Source organism: Xenia sp. Carnegie-2017, unplaced genomic scaffold (genome assembly GCF_021976095.1).
Source record: "Xenia sp. Carnegie-2017 unplaced genomic scaffold, XeniaSp_v1 HiC_scaffold_1, whole genome shotgun sequence".
Taxonomy (NCBI): Eukaryota; Metazoa; Cnidaria; class Anthozoa; order Malacalcyonacea; family Xeniidae; genus Xenia; species Xenia sp. Carnegie-2017.
Window position 1 is genome coordinate 251,466 of NW_025813402.1, and position 18,966 is coordinate 270,431.

The following is an 18,966-nucleotide window of genomic DNA, read 5'->3' on the forward strand; positions in this document are numbered from 1 at the left end:
AAAGAAAACTCTAAACATGGCGAAATAAACCTTGACTACGCAAAGCTAAAAGTTAAAGAGACACGCTTGTAAAATTTCTTTGTCTATCATTCTAATCACCCAATCATAACGTATGTATGAAACCACCTAGAATGCTGTACACGGAGGTGATTCCAATGGCTGTGACCACGGCTGAACCCTGCAAAATTTTTTTCCGGACAAGGGGTCGGGGCAGCACTCCCCCCCTTGCGATAGCAACTTCTAGTTTTAATAATTGCCAAATAGCACAACGAATTAAAACACTACCCGCGCTAATAGTCTCAGAATCCCTCTTTCCTATACTTCTTACGCGATCGTGTATCAATACTTTGGTTGTCAGTAAGATTAAAATCAAATTTTAAACATTATCAATTAACTTTTAAATTCTCGCAGGGAAAAGTTCCGTGAATAAAGACTTTTTAACTTCATTTTATACCAGCATAGACATGGGTCGCAAGCTTTGCAAGAAATCCAACAAAAAGAGAGGGTTGGAACATGGGGAACATGAAGTAAGCAATGGTGAACAAATTGTTCACCATAATCTTGAAGAAGTGACGGCAGGAATAGAAAATGGTAGAAGATGTCGTCCCATACAGGAGACTCTCGTGGAGGAATTCAATTTTTTACTTCATGTCTTGGATTTGATAAGAGAATATGGATATTCGATGGAAGCGTGGGATGATTTTGTATTGAATGTTCAGTCAACACAAGAAGAAATGTAAATCAGAATGTATTAGTTGCCAATTTTCAGGTCCGTTTTTCAAACGTTGCATTTTACATGAGCCGAATGCATTTAAAACAAAAGATAGCAAGGAATTTATCTAAGTTTAAAACTGTCTCAAGTATACAAAGAACCATTCAATATACTATCGTAAAAATAACCATTCACTATATAATAGTGTAAAATGTAAGCACTTGAAAACGCATCTTGTTTCAAAAACGGAAACTTTCAAGGACATATTTGTTTACATCTTGTGTAACTTATTGACAATTAATTAATGTAGCTATTTAATAACTTTCCTTAAATTTTTGTATGTAAAGATATATTTATTTTTCTATTTATGTCATTATTAACTTTGAGTGGAATGATAATTTTCGATGTAATCGTTCATCGTTTTCTCTTGAAGTGTTCCTAAGTAGTTGATTACAAAACAAGCCAAATAATGATGGTAAATTCTGGTTACTGTTAAAAACAGAGAGAAGATATTGTACACTGTCATACACATGCAGAATATTTGAATGGACTATTTAATTTATTTCTATCTTGTTGAGTGTTGCATTTATCTCTTGTTTAGTTGGACTTATTCAATAGTTTATTACAAGTCAATGATCTTAAATATTGAATATGTTCTTACTTTCAAAGCAAACAATTTTACGAACTTTTGAAATCGAAACCAAAAATCTTGGATTTTTTTGAGAGCTTTGGGCTTTTCTCTGTATTTTTATTTTAGGAAAAAGATATTTTTGGGTGTAGCAAACGATAATTTTAAATATCAATATTTTGATTCATTTGGTTGCCTAGCATTTCTTTCCTTTGTGTGCTCTATTATTAGATTGACAATCAATGTTCTGTCTATTTTAATTGATCATATAGAATTTTAAACATTTAGCAATGATAATTATTATAGCAATAATAATTTATATCTTGTTGAGTGTAGCAAACGATAATTTTAAATATCAATATTTTGATTAATTTGGTTGCCTAGCATTTCTTTGCTTTGTGTGCTCTATTATTAGATTGATATTCAATGTTCTGTCTATTGTAATTTATCATATAGAATTTTAAACATTTAGCAATGATAATTATTCATTGCGCTCGGTCAGAGGACTGTGAACTAGTCAACAAACAACTGAGAATGAACATTATATTTTTGAATTTATGAAAACTGACTTGGAAACTTTGAAAATGAACTAAAAATGAGTTTATTTTCTTTGTCTTTCTCTGCTTATTGTAAATAAAACGTTATCCACTCTGTGGCATTTCGTTGTTCGTGCTTTATGACAACAATTTTAGCCGCCATTTTGAGGAGTATTTTAGCTATTTGTGTTAAACTTGGAAATGTTAACGTGAAAAAAACTGAACCAAACGAAGAAAAAGTAGAAGCAATACATTCATTCTGTGCTTGATCTCATAAGGTTTGTGTCAAGTATGAATAAATATGTTCAAATGTTTCTTTTCTGTATGTTTTTGTATGTATGTTTAGGAAATTTTGTTTGTAAAATTAAAGTTAAGATTGTACAGAGCACAGCGATTATTTACGAATAAATTGTCTTGTTCTTTAAGATAAATCCCATTTCACCACCAACCTATGTTGTCAAAACGACAACAATGAATTGAGAAGAAGGTTTAAAAGCTTTGGAAACTTCAATCAAAACCATTGAAGAAGTCATTATGAACAAGAAAGGTACATTTGTTTTAAGTATAAAGTAACGTCCTCAAACTTTCTGTTATCAATCTCTGTATCGTTTTATTCCATGTGCATATTATGGCCTTAACACCTTGTTATCATCTTCATACCATTTTTGTACTACCACCATGGGATCCTCATATCATACCATATCATCCTCAAACCATCACCACATCATCTTTGTACTACCACCATGTGAACCTCATATCATACCATATCATCCTCAAACCATCACCACATCATCTTTGTACTACCACCATGTGAACCTCATATCATACCATATCATCCTCAAACCATCACCACATTATCTTTGTACTACCACCATGTGATCCTCATATCATACCATATCATCCTCAAACCATCACCACATCATCTTTGTACTACCACCATCTGAACCTCATATCATACCATATCATCCTCAAACCATTACCACATCTTCTTTGTACTACCACCATGTGATCCTCATATCATACCATATCATCCTCAAACCATCACCACATTATCTTTGTACTACCACCATGTGATCCTCATATCATACCATATAATCCTCAAACCATCACCACATTATCTTTGTACTACCACCATGTGATCCTCATATCATACCATATAATCCTCAAACCATCACCACATTATCTTTGTACTACCACCATGTGATCCTCATATCATACCAAATAATCCTCAAACCATCACCACATCATCTTTGTACTACCACCATGTGATCCTCATATCATACCATATCATCCTAGTACCATCACTATATACCATCCTCATGCAATCACTGTATTATCCACGTACCTTCCCATACCATCCTTGCAAGTCATTGTGTGATTTGCACATTACAAGTCGATTGTTGATTCAAACCTTCACTTTACCCACAGATTTTTAACCTTGATCATTACTGACCAAGAGCTTAGCAATCCACTTTTGTGTTTATTTTGTCAGTTCTTCTCATTATGTCAGATACATGCCAATCAAGGTTAGAGGTTCAAATGTACTTGTAAATCCTATTGCCAAGACTTTGCATTCATGCAAGAAATTTGTTGATTTCAAATGATAAATTTAAGCTATAAATTTCTATTATTGATTATCATTTTTATCTGTTCAGCCAAAGGTTCTCACAAATATGGATGAAGCAGACTTTGCAAAGGAATAAGAAAAACTTGAACGTCAAAATGCAGAAGTTGATGGTGATGATGATAATCCTGATGATGAATAAAAAGATGAAGCAAAAATGATTGTGGTTTGTTTTAAAACTTACTGTGTTTTATTTTTATCATACACTACCTGCAGTTGTCTTGAACAACAATTAGTCTAACTTCAAACACCATTCAAACCCTATACATTACAAACATCAATTATTTTCTATTGACGATCCGAAATAGATATTTCATTGTCAGTATTTCGCGAGGCAGTTTTTGAAGGTCCCCTGTTCGGGTTAAACTGCAGCTCTGAATATGTAGTTTGTGTTGAATAGGACAGTTGTCATTGTGAAACTATTGTAAATGTCAAGTCGTTGAAATGAAAGCATGTTTAGAAAGGATATTGAGATCATTAAATTTCATATTGCTAACAAATTCCTACGGCGAAAATTTTCCTTGAAATTTTAAGTTAAAAGTCACTTGAATCATAATTGATACAAGATTCAAAATATCTTATCAAAATTGGTTATGAATCATGACTGTCGATGCTATAGTTTGTCGCTTTCCATTGTCTGACCCTGAGTTTAAATTTCATGTTAACTTAATCTCGACGTTCACCTTTGCCGTTTATCAGAACTTATACAGTCAGTGAAGTTCGTTGAAAATTCTAATACTCCTTTCTAACTTTATATATCATCAAATGAAATCGAGAATATTTGAAATTTCAAAGGCGGAAGTGTATCATGACGTTCACTGTATTAAAAAGTACAAAACCTCACAAAACAATAGTTTTCTCCATTCGCAATGTCGACATAATCATAAAGCATTTGTAAACAATTGTAACATAAAGAAAATTTGTAGCATTTGTAACAAAGGAAAATATGGCTAGTTTTATGAAACAATGATGTATCGTATCGTATCGTATCGCCTATGTATTTCGTTTCGTTGCCCGAGTCGAAAAATCAAAAAGTTATCATTCAAGGGTCCCCCGCACCTTAAAAGGAAACTACCTGCCTTTACTTCATTGTTATTCATTTTCCCGCCTAAAAGTCATGTGACTAAATAGTAATTCAAGCACTTTGTTTACATTTGCCTTGATTGTACAAATGAATTAAACGATCAAGACGTCGTACAAAGCCTAGCGGGCTGCCCATTTCGTATATATGATGTCATCATTCGTTCGACCCCATGTTAGGATTTTCATTGGTTCAATAATTCCTCGAGATTTTGATTGGTAGGTTTGGGAAAACTCCTTTCTGTTGTTTGTGAAGTTTACAGAACGTGCGAACGTGCCGAAGAAGAGGACCACTAACACAGAGGCAAGGGATTCTTATTGTCTCAGATCTATCTAAATTTTCATAGCGTGCAAACGAGACTTTCAACTTGATTTGTACATTTTTACCTTCGTGGCTATCTTGGCTTCAGTAAAAGAGGTTGGTGTGAGAGTTACGATTTACATTCACTAATTTCAGTGTCGTTTATAACTTTCATGTTTTGCTCCACCATCGTTAAATTATCTCACTAATAATTTAAGTTTATTATTATTATACATGGTGTATCATACAGAATGTTAGAAATTTCTCGTTTATTTGCCATTGAGCTAAAGTTGGGTTATATATTCAGCATAAACTATTTGACGGATAATGAAAATGCCATAACAGTTGTGAAATTTTTCCTTGACCAGTTGTAAAATTTTCCGAAGCATAACTCGAAGCTCACGTGACTAAGTAATCTTGTTGATATGCGCATAATCTGCAGCCACAATACATTTTTATGTGGCATAAACAAAGCTAAAGTCGGTGATATGCCGTATTTTGTCGCCTTTCAAGTCAATAAAGACTCTTGAAGACACCAGTGCTTTTGAATACGGAGGTTCGGGAGTGTTCTACGTCTAAAAATTTCGGAAAAAACTGCTTTAGACATGATATGGACAACTAACGAAAAGTTGACGTTGTTTAACAACCTGTGGCAAAGAATAAACGGAAAGATAGTATTAGTGTCGATGGTATGAATTGTGCTATAACATTGCAATGGCTGCCATCGGCAAACGACAAAATGCTGGCGAACAAACTTATTAAAAACATCCGCACTACGTTTCAAAAATTGGACGAAATTTCGCTTGTCATTGTCGAAGGTTTTGATAAAAATTTGTTGATTTTCGTTGAGAATCACGTTTCTATGTTCATTAAATATGAAAATAAAGTTGTTTATGTGTATTTGAAACAAGCAAATGCTGATGTTTATTGTGCAAAGAAGCAACATTCACAGATGCACTTGTCTTATTTTATAGTATTAGGTCTTTGCCGAGCTTTGCCATTATAAATCTTACATATGGAAAATGAAATGTGCTAAAAGGAAATGTGCCAAATTCTCGTTCCAAAACTATTGCAAACTTCCTGTTTAGAAAACGGGTGCAAATACAAATCAATAGTATCAATTATATTACAATCATACCAAGTACATTTGAATGAACAAAATGAAAGTGTTTTATTTCACGAGTCTTTGGAATTGAACTAATTACAAAAAACTTTGTGAATTATTTCATGAAATATTAAGCCAACTTTAGTGAAGTATGTTCCCAAGTATCAGATGATTCAGATAAATATTGTTGAAAATTTTTAATAGAAAAGTATCCAGTATTTTGACATGACAAAAGCTGCAGTGAGAAGCAACTACAACATATGCTTGACCGCAGTCTATGTAAGCATCTTTGCCAACTTTACCAAAGCCTATCGCACATTGAACATTAGCATTTGCTTCATTCAAATGCAAGTAAACAACTTTATTTTCAGATTACATAGACGTAGATACGCTACCTTTAACAAAAAGCAACAAAATTTTAGCTTGAAAGTTTACTTTGTCGTGATGTTGTTGACAAAACCTTCCGCATAAGTAACCGGTATCCTTCATCTTGTTTGGGTCGACGATGGGAGAAATTTGTGAGACACTGCAGTTATTTTCAATGGGCTTCTCTGTCAGCTTTTCGCTTATAACCGATGATAGATTTTTGCAATGATACTAAATTTTATTAACCATCTCGTACCATTTAAGTCGATACAATCTTTCAGTTTGTTCTTTGACTTGACGCCGCTGGATGTTGAACAATATTACCTTCATTGTGATTTAATAAAGCAATTTTTCCTAAAATTTCAGAGGCAGAATGCTCCTGAATGCCGGTATTTAATTTCTCAAACAAAAATGTCGTCTTTAGTTGTCTCAACTGACTTTGAAAGGCGGCAAGAAACAGCACAATATATATTTTGCATTGTTGTCCATGCATGAACACATGCAAAATATAATACGATGCAATATTTTATACGATAACCACCTGGCCGTGACCACTTATACCACTAGACAATAGATCATGCGCGCTTTTGGCTGTTTTCTACTGAATTGTGTCATATACTTCTTGACTCCCCCATATACTTCACATACTTGATACCTTGTTAGTTCGCACAAGACCACAAGTGTATGAGTTACTCAAGGAATAACCTTGTTAGTTTGCACAAGACCACAAGTGTATGAGTTACTCAAGGAATAAAAGCAATTTTTCATTCCTTTTTTTCTTATTTGTGGTTTCTCAAGAACAGGTACTTTGTTTACAAGAGAACTCATACTTTTACTCGAGCTAAATTTTGTTACTCTTTATTTAGCTAAAGTTACAAGATATGTTTTGGTTTATTATTAGTATACTTACTGAATTTGTACAAAATTGCGGGTTTTTTTCAATTTTCAAAGAGTAGTTTAGCTTTATACTTATTGCATTTTAGGGTTGTTAGTGAATTTATACAAAATTGCATGGTTTGGATTTCTAATGGGTAGTACAAGCTAGTTTAGGCTTTTCTGACGTTATGTTCAATACAATTCAACATCATGTAAATTTTTAAATTGCTGAATTTTGACCTTATGCAGAATGTATCGAATGTTCATTAATTTTAGCTGCCATGCTTTAATCTTGTTTCATACCTTTTGTAAAGTTGAAAATTATCCCAAATTTAACTCCAAAATTTTGCGCTCAAGCCCTCACGACATAAGATAGGGATATTCAATTGTCTATTTGAACCTATTCTCACTTCTGTTGGGGGCTATGTTCATACTTGCATGCAATTTTCTACGCCGCTTTATTTATTTTACGATTCTTGGGAATGTTACAAAAATACTTATTTCATATAACTAGGCGCTCACTCGGCCAGAAAAATGTTTGATTATATTTGCGTCTGTTAATAGTTGCTGTCAAATGCAACGAATTAAAGGCACCACTTGTCTCAGAATCCCTCTTTCCTATACTTGTTACACGATCGTGTATGAAATACTTTGGTTGTCTGTAAGATTGAAATCAAATTTTATAACATTATCGATTAACTTTTAAAGTAGTGTATTGTATGGAAAATTTCCGTAAATAAAGACTTCTTATCTTGATTTTATACAAACATAGCCATGGATAACAAGCCTAATAAAAGTTCGACCAACTTGAGAAGCTCAGAAAATGAGGAAAACAATGGTGAGGAAAACTTTCAAGAAAGTATTGGTGAAGTTACCGTGGAAATGGGAAATGTTACTGCTACTCCCATTCAAGAGAGCGGTATGGAAGAATCCAATTGTTCGCCTTATATACCAGAAGAGCTTTAAATCAACTTTGGCTCAATTTATCAGAACCTTTATATTTAGAAATAACCCTTCACCTTATATGTTTTATAGTTTTACTATCCTCATCTCAGTTAACTGTGAGTCGTTTATCTCTATTTATATATTTAAGTAGCTATCACATTTTGTAACACATTCATTTACACTGATGATGGCATAAGTTTGCCGAAACATGCCTGTAATAAAAAAGTTTGTTTTATACATTCAGTTTATTTCTTTATGTGCTTTTACTTAAACATATTTTTAACCTTGATCATTCATCAACAATAGCTTAGCAAACTACTTTGTGTTTATTTTGTCAGTTCTTCTCATTATGCTGGCAAGCCAACAAAGGTCAGAGGGTTGAAATGTTCTTGTGAATCCTACTGCCATGCCTTTACATTTATAATTAAAAAGTGAACTTTCAGAAAACTTTACAATTGTGGAGTCTACATTCTCTGCTTATTATAAATGCAGTTATATTTCTTTTAGTCAAGAAATGTTATGTTAAATGCTCTTTTAGCAATGTGCTAGACTCAGTGCTGCCAGATCGTGAACAAAGTTCACAGATTTGTGAACTTTGTGCTCTCTTCATGAACATTAAAAGTTTGTGAACTTTTGTGAACTTTTCTAAATATTATGCATTTTTATATTTTCATCATTTTCATAAAGAATGTATAGATAAATCATAGTTCAATGAAAAGAAAATCTTCATAGCTGGACAGTTCTTTCAAAACAACGACGATTTTAAGATAATCCGATGTTTTCCGAATATTTCCGAGAGTATTCAAAAATTCCAAGGTTTTCCGGAAATGTCCGAATTAATCCGTTAACTTCCGATCTTAAAAATTAGATGTAATATGAACTTTTTGCCATCTTTGTGAACTTTTGACGCAAGCGAGCATGAATATTTTGAAATTTCGAAACTTTGAGTTTATTTTCTTTGTCTTTCTCTGTTTATTGTAAATAAAACGTTATCCACTCTGTGGCATTTCGTTGTTCATGTCTTATGACAAAAATTTTAACCGCCATTTTGGGGAATATTTTAGTTATTTGTGTTAAACTTGGAAATGTTAACGTGAAAAAAACTGAACCAAACGAAGAAAAAGTAGAAGCAATACATTCATTCTGTGCTTGATCTCATAAGGTTTGTGTCAAGTGTGAATAAATATGTTCAAATGTTTATTTTCTGTATGTTCTTGTATGTATGTTTAGGAAATATTGTTTGTAAAATTAAAGTTAAGATTGTACAGAGCACAGCGATTATTTACGAATAAATTGTCTTGTTCTTTAAGATAAATCATATTTCACCACCAACCTATGTTGTCAAAACGACAACAATGAATGGAGATAAAGGTTTAAAAGCTTTGGAAACTTCAATCAAAACCATTAAAGAAGTCATTATGAACAAGAAAGGTACATTTGTTCTAAGTATAAAGTACCATCCCTCGAACTTTCTGTTATCAATTTCTGTATCATTTTATTCCATGTGCATATTATGTCCTTAACATCTTGTTATCATCTTTATACCATCTTTGTACTACCACCATGTGATCCTTATATCATACCATATCATCCTCAAACCATCACCACATCATCTTTGTACTACCACCATGTGATCCTCATATCATACCATATCATCCTCAAACCATCACCACATCATCTTTGTACTACCACCATGTGATCCTCATATCATACCATATCATCCTCAAACCATCACCACATCATCTTTGTACTACCACCATGTGATCCTTATATCATACCATATCATACTCAAACCATCACCACATCATTTTTGTACTACCACCATGTGATCCTCATATCATACCATATCATCCTCAAACCATCACCACATCATCTTTGTACTACCACCATGTGATCCTCATATCATACCATATAATCCTCAATCACCACATTATCTTTGTACTACCACCATGTGATCCTCATATCATACCATATAATCCTCAATCACCACATTATCTTTGTACTACCACCATGTGATCCTCATATCATACCATATAATCCTCAATCACCACATTATCTTTGTACTACCACCATGTGTTCCTTATATCATACCATATCAACCTCAAACCATCACCACATTATCTTTGTACTACCACCATGTGATCCTTATATCATACCATATAATCCTCAAACCATCACCACATTATCTTTGTACTACCACCATGTGATCCTCATATCATACCATATAATCCTCAAACCATCACCACATTATCTTTGTACTACCACCATGTGATCCTCATATCATACCATATAATCCTCAAACCATCACCACATTATCTTTGTACTACCACCATGTGATCCTCATATCATACCATATAATCCTCAAACCATCACCACATTATCTTTGTACTACCACCATGTGATCCTTATATCATACCATATAATCCTCAAACCATCACCACATTATCTTTGTACTACCACCATGTGATCCTCATATCATACCATATAAGCCTCAAACAATCACCACATTATCTTTGTACTACCACCATGTGATCCTCATATCATACCATTTAATCCTCAATCACCACATTATCTTTGTACTACCACCATGTGTTCCTCATATCATACCATATCAACCTAGTACCATCACTATATATTATCCTCATGCAATCACCATATTATCCACATACCTTCCATACCATCCTTGCAAGTCATTGTGTGATTGGCACATTACAAGTCGATTGTTGATTCAAACCTTCACTTTACCCACAGATTTTTAACCTTGATCATTACTGACCAAGAGCTTAGCAATCTACTTTTGTGTTTATTTTGTCAGTTCTTCTCATTATGTCAGATACATGCCAATCAAGGTTAGAGGTTGAAATGTACTTGTAAATCCTATTGCCATGACTTTGCATTCATGCAAGAAATTTGTTGATTTTAAATGATAAATTTAAGCTATAACTTTCTACCTTTGATTATCATTGTTATCTGTTCAGCCAAAGATTGTCACAGATATGGTGATGATGATAATCCTGATGATGAAGAAGAACAAGATGAAGCATAAATGATTGTGGTTTGTTTTAAAACTTGCTGTGTTTTATTGTAATCATACACTACCTACAGTTGTCTTGAACAACAATTTGCTTAACTTCAAACACCATTCAAACCCTATACATTACAAACATCAATTATTTTCTATAGACGATCCGAAATAGATATTTCATTGTCAGTATTTCGCGAGGCAGTTTTTGAAGGTCCCCTGTTCGGGTTAAACTGCAGCTCTGAATATGTAGTTTGTGTTGAATAGGACATTCGTCATCGTGAAACTATTGTAAATGCCAAGTCGTTGAAATAAAAGCATATTTAGAAAGGAGATCATTAAATTTCATATTGCTAACAGTTTCCTACGGCGAAAATTTTCCTTGAAATTTTTAAGGTAAAAGTCACTTGAATCATAATTGATCCAAGATTCAAAATATCAAAATTGGTTATGAATTATGACTGTCGATGCTATAGTTTGTCGCTTTCCATTGTCTGACCATGAGTTTAAATTTCATGTTAACTTAATCTCGACGTTCAACTTTATCGGAACTTATACAGTCAGTGAAGTTCGTTGAAAAATTCTAATACTCCTTTCTAACTTAATATATCATCAAATGAAATCGAGAATATTTCAAAGGCGGAAGTGTATCATGACGTTCACTGTATTAAAAAGTACAAAAGCTCACAAAACGAGAAAAACTTTATGATTATGTCGACATTACGAATGAAGAAAACAATAACATAAAGGAAAATATGGCTAGTTTTATGAAACAATGATGTATCATATCGTATCGTATATGTATTTCGTTTCCTACACGAAGGTCAAGATGTTAATGAAAGTATGACAACATCCGTTCGACTCCTTGTTAGGATTTTCATTGGTTTCATAATTCCTCGAGATTTTGATTGGTTGGGGGAAACTTGGTTGTACTTTTGGACTTTGGCGCTGGAAAATTTGCAAAATTTGCATTTGGAATTCAACGTAACATGCAAACGAATGAAGACGACGAACGACTAACACAGAGGTGATTCTTATTTTCTCAGATCTATCTCAATTTTCAAAGCGTGCAAACGCGACTTTCAACTTGATTTGTACATTTTTACCTTCGTGGCTAACTTGGCTTCAGTAAAAGAGGTTGGTGTAAGAGTTACGATAGCATGTTTATGTGCCTGCCCCGTCCTCCTTACTACGTCCCTTAATTTCAGTGTCGTTTATAGCTTTCATGTTCTTCTCCACCATCATTAAATCATCTCACTAATAATTTAAGTTTATTATTATTATAAATGGTGTATCATACAGAATGTTTGAAATTTCTTGTTTATTTGCCATTGAGCTAATGTTGGGTTATAATTTCAGGATAAATTTACAATGCTCAAAAAAAATTTATGAATGAATTTTTCAGATTTTCAAACTATCTAACGCGTAATAACTGCTTAACCGCTTCAAATAATGATACAGTTGAACTAGAAAAGACAGTAAACTCTGACTTAAAAATCTTAAAAAAGTGGTTGACAGCAAAGTAACTTAATTAGAATTTTCGCATCAACAATTTACATATTGCAGCAATTTTTCACTTCCGTCACAAGGATTGTACACAGGCGCCACTCGATGTGGGAGCCTTTGATGTTCGCCTGTTTTGAGTTCTCAATCCCGGGTATTTTAAAAAAATTTTTGGGAATTGTTGTTCAATGTAAGAAACGTTCTAAATATGGATCTCGCATACAATTGAAAGCAAGAAACTAACTATAAAACCCGTAAAATTTTATTTGACGAACGTATTTTACAACAAAACTGTTTCTCACCTCATATCCTTTGCATCCTGTCCGATGGCATTTAAAATTTTGTCCATAAGTGAATTTACATTCGTCAACTTTTCGAAAACAACTCTTCATAATATTAACATATATACATTCTGGCCAGTTTATCTGGCTGGAGTAATGGCGGACGCAACGGATGCGCATTTGAGAACTGGGTGCAAGTGGGGGACAGATTTTTCGCTGAGTGGCGCTTCTGTTACGTATCTATTCTGTGATAGAATTATTAAACTTTAAAGTTTATAACAACCTTATTTTGCGCCTGTGTGACATTTTTTTCATCAAGTTATATAATATTAAATCATAAAAATAGATTTTGTATACTTGTTATTTTCTTGGGAGCGCCACGGTACAAAAGCGAGCATTTACGTTATTATAATTTATACCAATATAGACATGGGTTGCAAGCTTTGCAAGAAATTCTACAACAAGAGAAGGTTGGAACATGGGGAACGTGACGCAAGCAATGGTGAACAAAATGTTCAAAATCGTCTTGGTGAAATGACGTCAGGAATAGAAAATGGTGGAAGACGTCATCCCATACAAGAGACTCTAATTGAGGAATTCAATTTTTTACCTCATGTCTTGGATTTGATAAGAGAATATGGATATTCCATGGAGCTGAATGATTTTGTGTTGAATGTTCAGTCAACACAAGAAGAAGTTTAAATCAGAATGTATTAGTTGCCAATTTTCAGGTGCGTTTTCAAAGTCGCATTTTACATGAGCCGAATGCGTTTAAAACAAAAGAGAACGAGGAATTTATCTAATATTTTGTGTCTTGAATGCATTTGGCGTATGTAAAATGCCGCGATTAAAACTTATCTAAGTATAGAAAGAACCAGTCACTATATAATAGTGTAAAATGTAAGCACTTGAAAACGCATCTTGTTTCAAAACGGAAACTTTCAAGGACATATTTGTTTACATCTTGTGTAACTTATTGACAAATAACTTTCGCATTTTACATGAGCCGAATGCGTTTAAAACAAAAGAGAACGAGGAATTTCGTCTCAATTTCTTTTTGTTTTGAATGCTTATGACACATGTAAAATGTGCCGTGTGAACCGGGCCTTAGTATAGAAATAAGCATTCATTATTTATCATCGTAAAAATAACCATTCACTATATAATAGTGTAAAATGTAAGCACTTGAAAACGCATCTTGTTTCAAAAACGGAAACTTTCAAGGACATATTTGTTTTCATCTTGTGTAACTTATTGACAATTAATTAATGTAGCTATTTAATAACTTTCTTTAAACTTTTGTATGTAAAATATATATTTATTTTTTATCTATGTCATTATTAACTTTGAATGGAATGATAATTTTTGATGTAACAGTTTTGACAGTGGTTTTAACATCAAACCGCTCACCGTTTTCTCTCGAAGTGTTCCTAGTAGACTAAAGCAGTTGATTTCAAAACAAGCCAAATAATAATGGTAAATTCTGGTTATTTAAAACAACGAGAAGATATTGTAAACTGCTACACAAATGCAGAATGATTTCATAAATGGTTTAATGTATTTCCTCGTGTCGAGTGGGACTTATTCAAGCTCTTGACCAATCACCGCACCGCATTGTGTTTATTTTATGACGCCTGATGACGCCTAGATGACGCCTGAAGCAGCACAACCGGATTGGCTGAAATGCAGTGTAAGGCAATCATTTTTTGAGTAATGGTAAATGTGATATAGTTTTATATTTAATCTGTCCTTTCATCTTTGCTGCCCTCGCATACTTCTGTAGCGTGGAAATTTTCCAACGTAAGTTTATAATGTACTATTTTCATGAAAGCATTTTACACTTCTGTTTTAAGCATTTTGATTCTTATAAATAAACGTTCAAAGACGAGTCTATTTGAGAGCACGCGGTTTTTGTGAGCACTTTAAATATCGATTTGTGTCATATGTTTAAGTGTGACTTCATGTTTTCTTTATCCGTTCTTCTTCCAGGCTTTTGGGATGAATAAATATCCAATCATTGGGAAACGTGAACGTTTTAAAATCAAGGAAAAGCGAACTACTAAAAACAATGAAGATGTTGAGAAATATGTGACTGTTCTTGGCGACTGGCGTTCCCAATTGCGTACCCTAGACAGACATGAAAGTGCTGGTAAAACTGACCGCCACTTAATTCGCTCATTTTGTGTTCTTCATCAGTGTCTTGTATTTTGTTGTATCTTGTTGGACAAGGTAAAGACATTATTGTCTGATAAAGGCAAACTCACTTATGAAAAGATAAATCAACTGAATGATCTAAAAGTAGATCTCTACAAGTTAACCAAGCTTCTCGATGAAATAAATCTGATCTACAACAATTTTTGTGGCTTTAAGCAAGAAATTACAATTGAGTATGTGTATGAATTTAATCTTGATAATGCTTTGAGTAGTATAGAAAGTGCCATTTCCAATCTAAACCATCCTGAGATAAATGATCTCTTTGACTTGGATATCACCCCAGAAGATGTTCTGTGCTCAGTGCTTGGTTTGAAAGATGAGTTTGCTTGCAGGCTTCTCGAGCTAACTCCTTACATGAGAAAACACAAAAGTGAAAAGGTACATTTGCTAACATTTTTAAAGGAGTTTAAGGAAGAAGACAGCATAAAAAATCTCAGAGATGGTGAAAAGGTTGCTAAAATCTTGTGCAAGATTGGTTTTACAAAGCATCGATCTGAATTTATTGCTAAATGGATAACCAGCATGCCAGATCCGAATCACAAACCAATTTTATCCTGGGTGAAAACTTACATTGAAGATCATTTTAAGTATGATATCTTCTTAAATGATCAAGTTTCGTATTTTCCTTTCAAAAATGATAATCAAAATGAATGGTTTACTGTGAATATCCCACGTTTAGATGAAGAGGGAAGACATAGTCATCCTATAAATATGATCAATGTTGCATCGCAAGAAGATGCTCTACACCATGTTGGATCAAAAGTTGCTGAACTAAATGAAAATAATCCTGAGACAGAAGTATATTTCCATTGTACTGATCACGAAAGTGCTGTGGATATTGTGGAAATTGGAATTGTGCTGGGTTTTGGTCGAAAGAAATCAGACTTCTCTGATGGAGCAGGTTTCTACATGGTAAATAATGCAAAGTTCTCATTAGAGCAATATGGAAAGACCAGTACTCATCCAGCTATTATCATGTTTGACGTGAGTGCTCAAAAACTGAGCAAGTTTAAAGGAATTGATTTATCCAGTGCTGAAAAAGAAGAAGATTGGAAATTGATTGTTGAGTATTTTCGCTCAAGTAGCCATGGTATTGGTAATTTACCCAAGAATTTGTTCTCACACATAAGACAATGTGATTACATCCGAGGGCCTGTTTCCCTAAATGGTTCTATTGAAAATAACACATTATCTCAAGGTGTTGAACAAATTTGCATAAAAGAACGAGAATTGGCCAAGCTAATTGGGCATCCATCATTAATCTTAGGCGTTATTTTTCTTAAAGCTCATGAACTGATCCAAAAGGGAAATGAGCTTGGCAGTAAAGATGACAACCATGACATGGCAGAATTGAAGATTGAGCCAATAATAATTGACAAAATCTAAACATGCATTATAGTAATAAACATTTGAAAGTTGATTTTGTAAGTTGTTGTAAATTTCAGGAACCTTTAATCTTATAACCGACAGGTGTTATACCCAAGAACAGTTGGTATAACATATTTTATTGTATACTTATATGTAGAACCAACAGTAGATCATTGTAAACTATGATTATCTTTTTACTATTTATACCTGAACATTGTGACATACTTAAGTTAGGAAACGAACTATTTACTGCTTGTTGTAGATTAGATAATTTGATTTGGCTTTTGTGTGATGTCATGATAAATATCAAAAAAATTGGAATTTTTGTTCTTTAGTATTCATTCTGTTAGCATTGCACTTACAGCTTGTTGATGATGCCTTTAGAGTGCTGAGTTTTCTTGCTTAACAAATTTGCAAAACAACACTGGTTTGCTCTTTGTACAACTACACAAATCACAAATGTTTCTAATATTAAAGGCAAATCAGCAATATGCATAACACGTGATTTAATCCTCTAAGTATTGAATATTTATATATAGTCAATGGCGCGGTATATTAATGGCTTTGTTATTGTGAAATTGAGATTCAGTGTTTATTTGTTGCTTTGAATTGCATTCAAAGCTTCAGAATTTCGACAATGACTTCACGAAAGCGTTGCTACAATGGATTAAAACATGCAAAACAACATATTATATTATTTTTCATTTTATTCGGCGTACTTTGTGGATTTTTACTCGGCTCTTTATTACATGGCAATGTTCAGTCGTCCATAGATCCAACACCGAAGGAATATGCAATGTATGTGTCGTTTCTTGGTGAGATTTGGGTGAGAGCTTTAAGACTTGGTTCTTCCTTTGATTGTATCCAGCCTGCTTTTGGCAGTCGCTGAATTGGAGTCAAAACAGAGCGGAAAATTGGGAAGTAGAACATTGCTGTATTTTCTTATGACTACAATGTTTGGGGAGTAATTTGTTTATTTGCATTTAACCTGGAAATGTTAACGTGAAAGAACCAGAACCGAACGAAGAAAAAGTTGAACCAATACATTCTGTGCTTGATCTTATAAGGTTTGTGCTAAATATTCATAAATTTACTGAGTTTGCGCCTTGCTTTTGCGTTCACTGCAAAAATTTTCCTATACGTATAACTTTTATTTCTATTATTTAACGACAATGCTTTTTACTTTTTCAATATGAACATAATAGCCCAACATAAGACATTTAAAAAAACCATCATAATAATAAAATAAAGAAAGATTAAAGGTTTTTTAATAATTACGTTTCGTCTTTAACTTAAGACATCTTCAGATTATTTGAGATAAATTATATACATGAGTTTTTAAATACAAGCATATATTACAGGGTGTTAAATTACATGTGAGGGGAGTAGGAAGTTTAGATGAAGGAATGAAATGAGAATGGCGGTATATTAAAGAAGGTGAAGGGGGATTGAGTTGCCTTGGGTGTTAAGAGAGGGTTTAAGTTTGGATATAAGAAGGCTTTCATGAATCATAAGGTCATAATTGTCGGCTTTTTACTTTACTAAAGGAAACCTTTTTTATTAGAACGTAAGTGCTTCTTTCGCAAAACTGTGCAAATGTGGAGATTTCCAAGTGCGTAGATAACCCATTCACCTTCACTGTTGTGAAACAATAATAAATACATTTACGATATTAGTTGTAAATACATTTTATTATGTCATATGAACCATACCAAAGAGAGCAAAGGTAATGCTACAAGATCATAATAAGAACATCAAGATTTTAAATGGATACATAGCCTTTATGAAACACAAGCTTTACAACAATGATCTTGAAATATAAAAATTGCAATAAACCTTCCACACTCTACTCATCACACACTCAATTTCTCATCTCTTTGCGACAGTGAGTGGAAGGTTTATTGAAATTTTTGAATTTCAAATTAAAAAAGATCTTTACTCCTTTTGAATTTTAAAACTTCTTTAATATAAACGACAAGTTTTTTGAAAGTAGACATGTTTTGACATATCATGCCATCTTCAGTATAAGTGAAATAATAGGTGATACAGGGTTTATATAAAAGTAATATGTTACATAAATTACAACAATAAAAAGGAAATAAGATATATTAATGGTGAGCATCCGAGCGTATTATAAACTAAATATTGTATTGAATTTAAAAACTTGAACATTGAGGTCAGGGTTAGTTTTGTTAATATGGAGTGCTTCTTTGATTTTAAGGGAGAATGAGGTGTTGGCAGTGTCGATGATTTTGAAGCAAGAGGGTGAATATTAGGTTTTACATGAGTGAGATTTAAGAAGGTGTTGGTAGATATGAGATTTAAAATCTTGATGTTCAAGTTTTTAAATTCAATACAATATGACAGATCATTCTCATTGAAATGCATCAATTGCAATATTGCTA

At 33.2% G+C, this 18,966-nt stretch overlaps 3 protein-coding genes across 5 annotated transcripts in view; all 3 read left to right on the forward strand.

Annotated features, from left to right (window-relative positions):
• Positions 1 to 18,966, forward strand: part of LOC124440785 (ribonucleoside-diphosphate reductase small chain-like) — a 79,592-nt gene that overhangs the window by 11,053 nt on the left and 49,573 nt on the right.
• The window catches only part of LOC124440645 (eukaryotic translation initiation factor 2 subunit 1-like), a 118,619-nt gene continuing 108,667 nt past the window's right edge, over positions 9,015 to 18,966 (forward strand). For 2 of the 3 annotated variants that reach the window (XM_046991076.1, XM_046991054.1), the window contains exon 1: positions 17,109 to 17,628. The gene's annotated coding sequence lies outside the window, so the exon portion shown is untranslated. Of the gene's footprint in view, positions 9,336 to 17,108; positions 17,629 to 18,966 lie in introns of those variants that run through there. The other variant, XM_046991068.1, reaches the window with a different exon arrangement.
• On the forward strand, positions 14,679 to 16,882 carry LOC124440450. Its single transcript, XM_046990847.1, has 2 exons — positions 14,679 to 14,779; positions 14,969 to 16,882. Exon 2 carries the CDS (start codon positions 14,978 to 14,980, stop codon positions 16,577 to 16,579), a length of 1,602 nt encoding a protein of 533 aa, XP_046846803.1. The 5' UTR covers positions 14,679 to 14,779; positions 14,969 to 14,977; the 3' UTR covers positions 16,580 to 16,882.

What these genes read in the sequence shown, in the direction of transcription:
- LOC124440450 (XM_046990847.1), top strand. Translation starts at nt 14,978, where the DNA reads ATGAATAAATATCCAATCATTGGGAAACGTGAACGTTTTAAAATCAAG.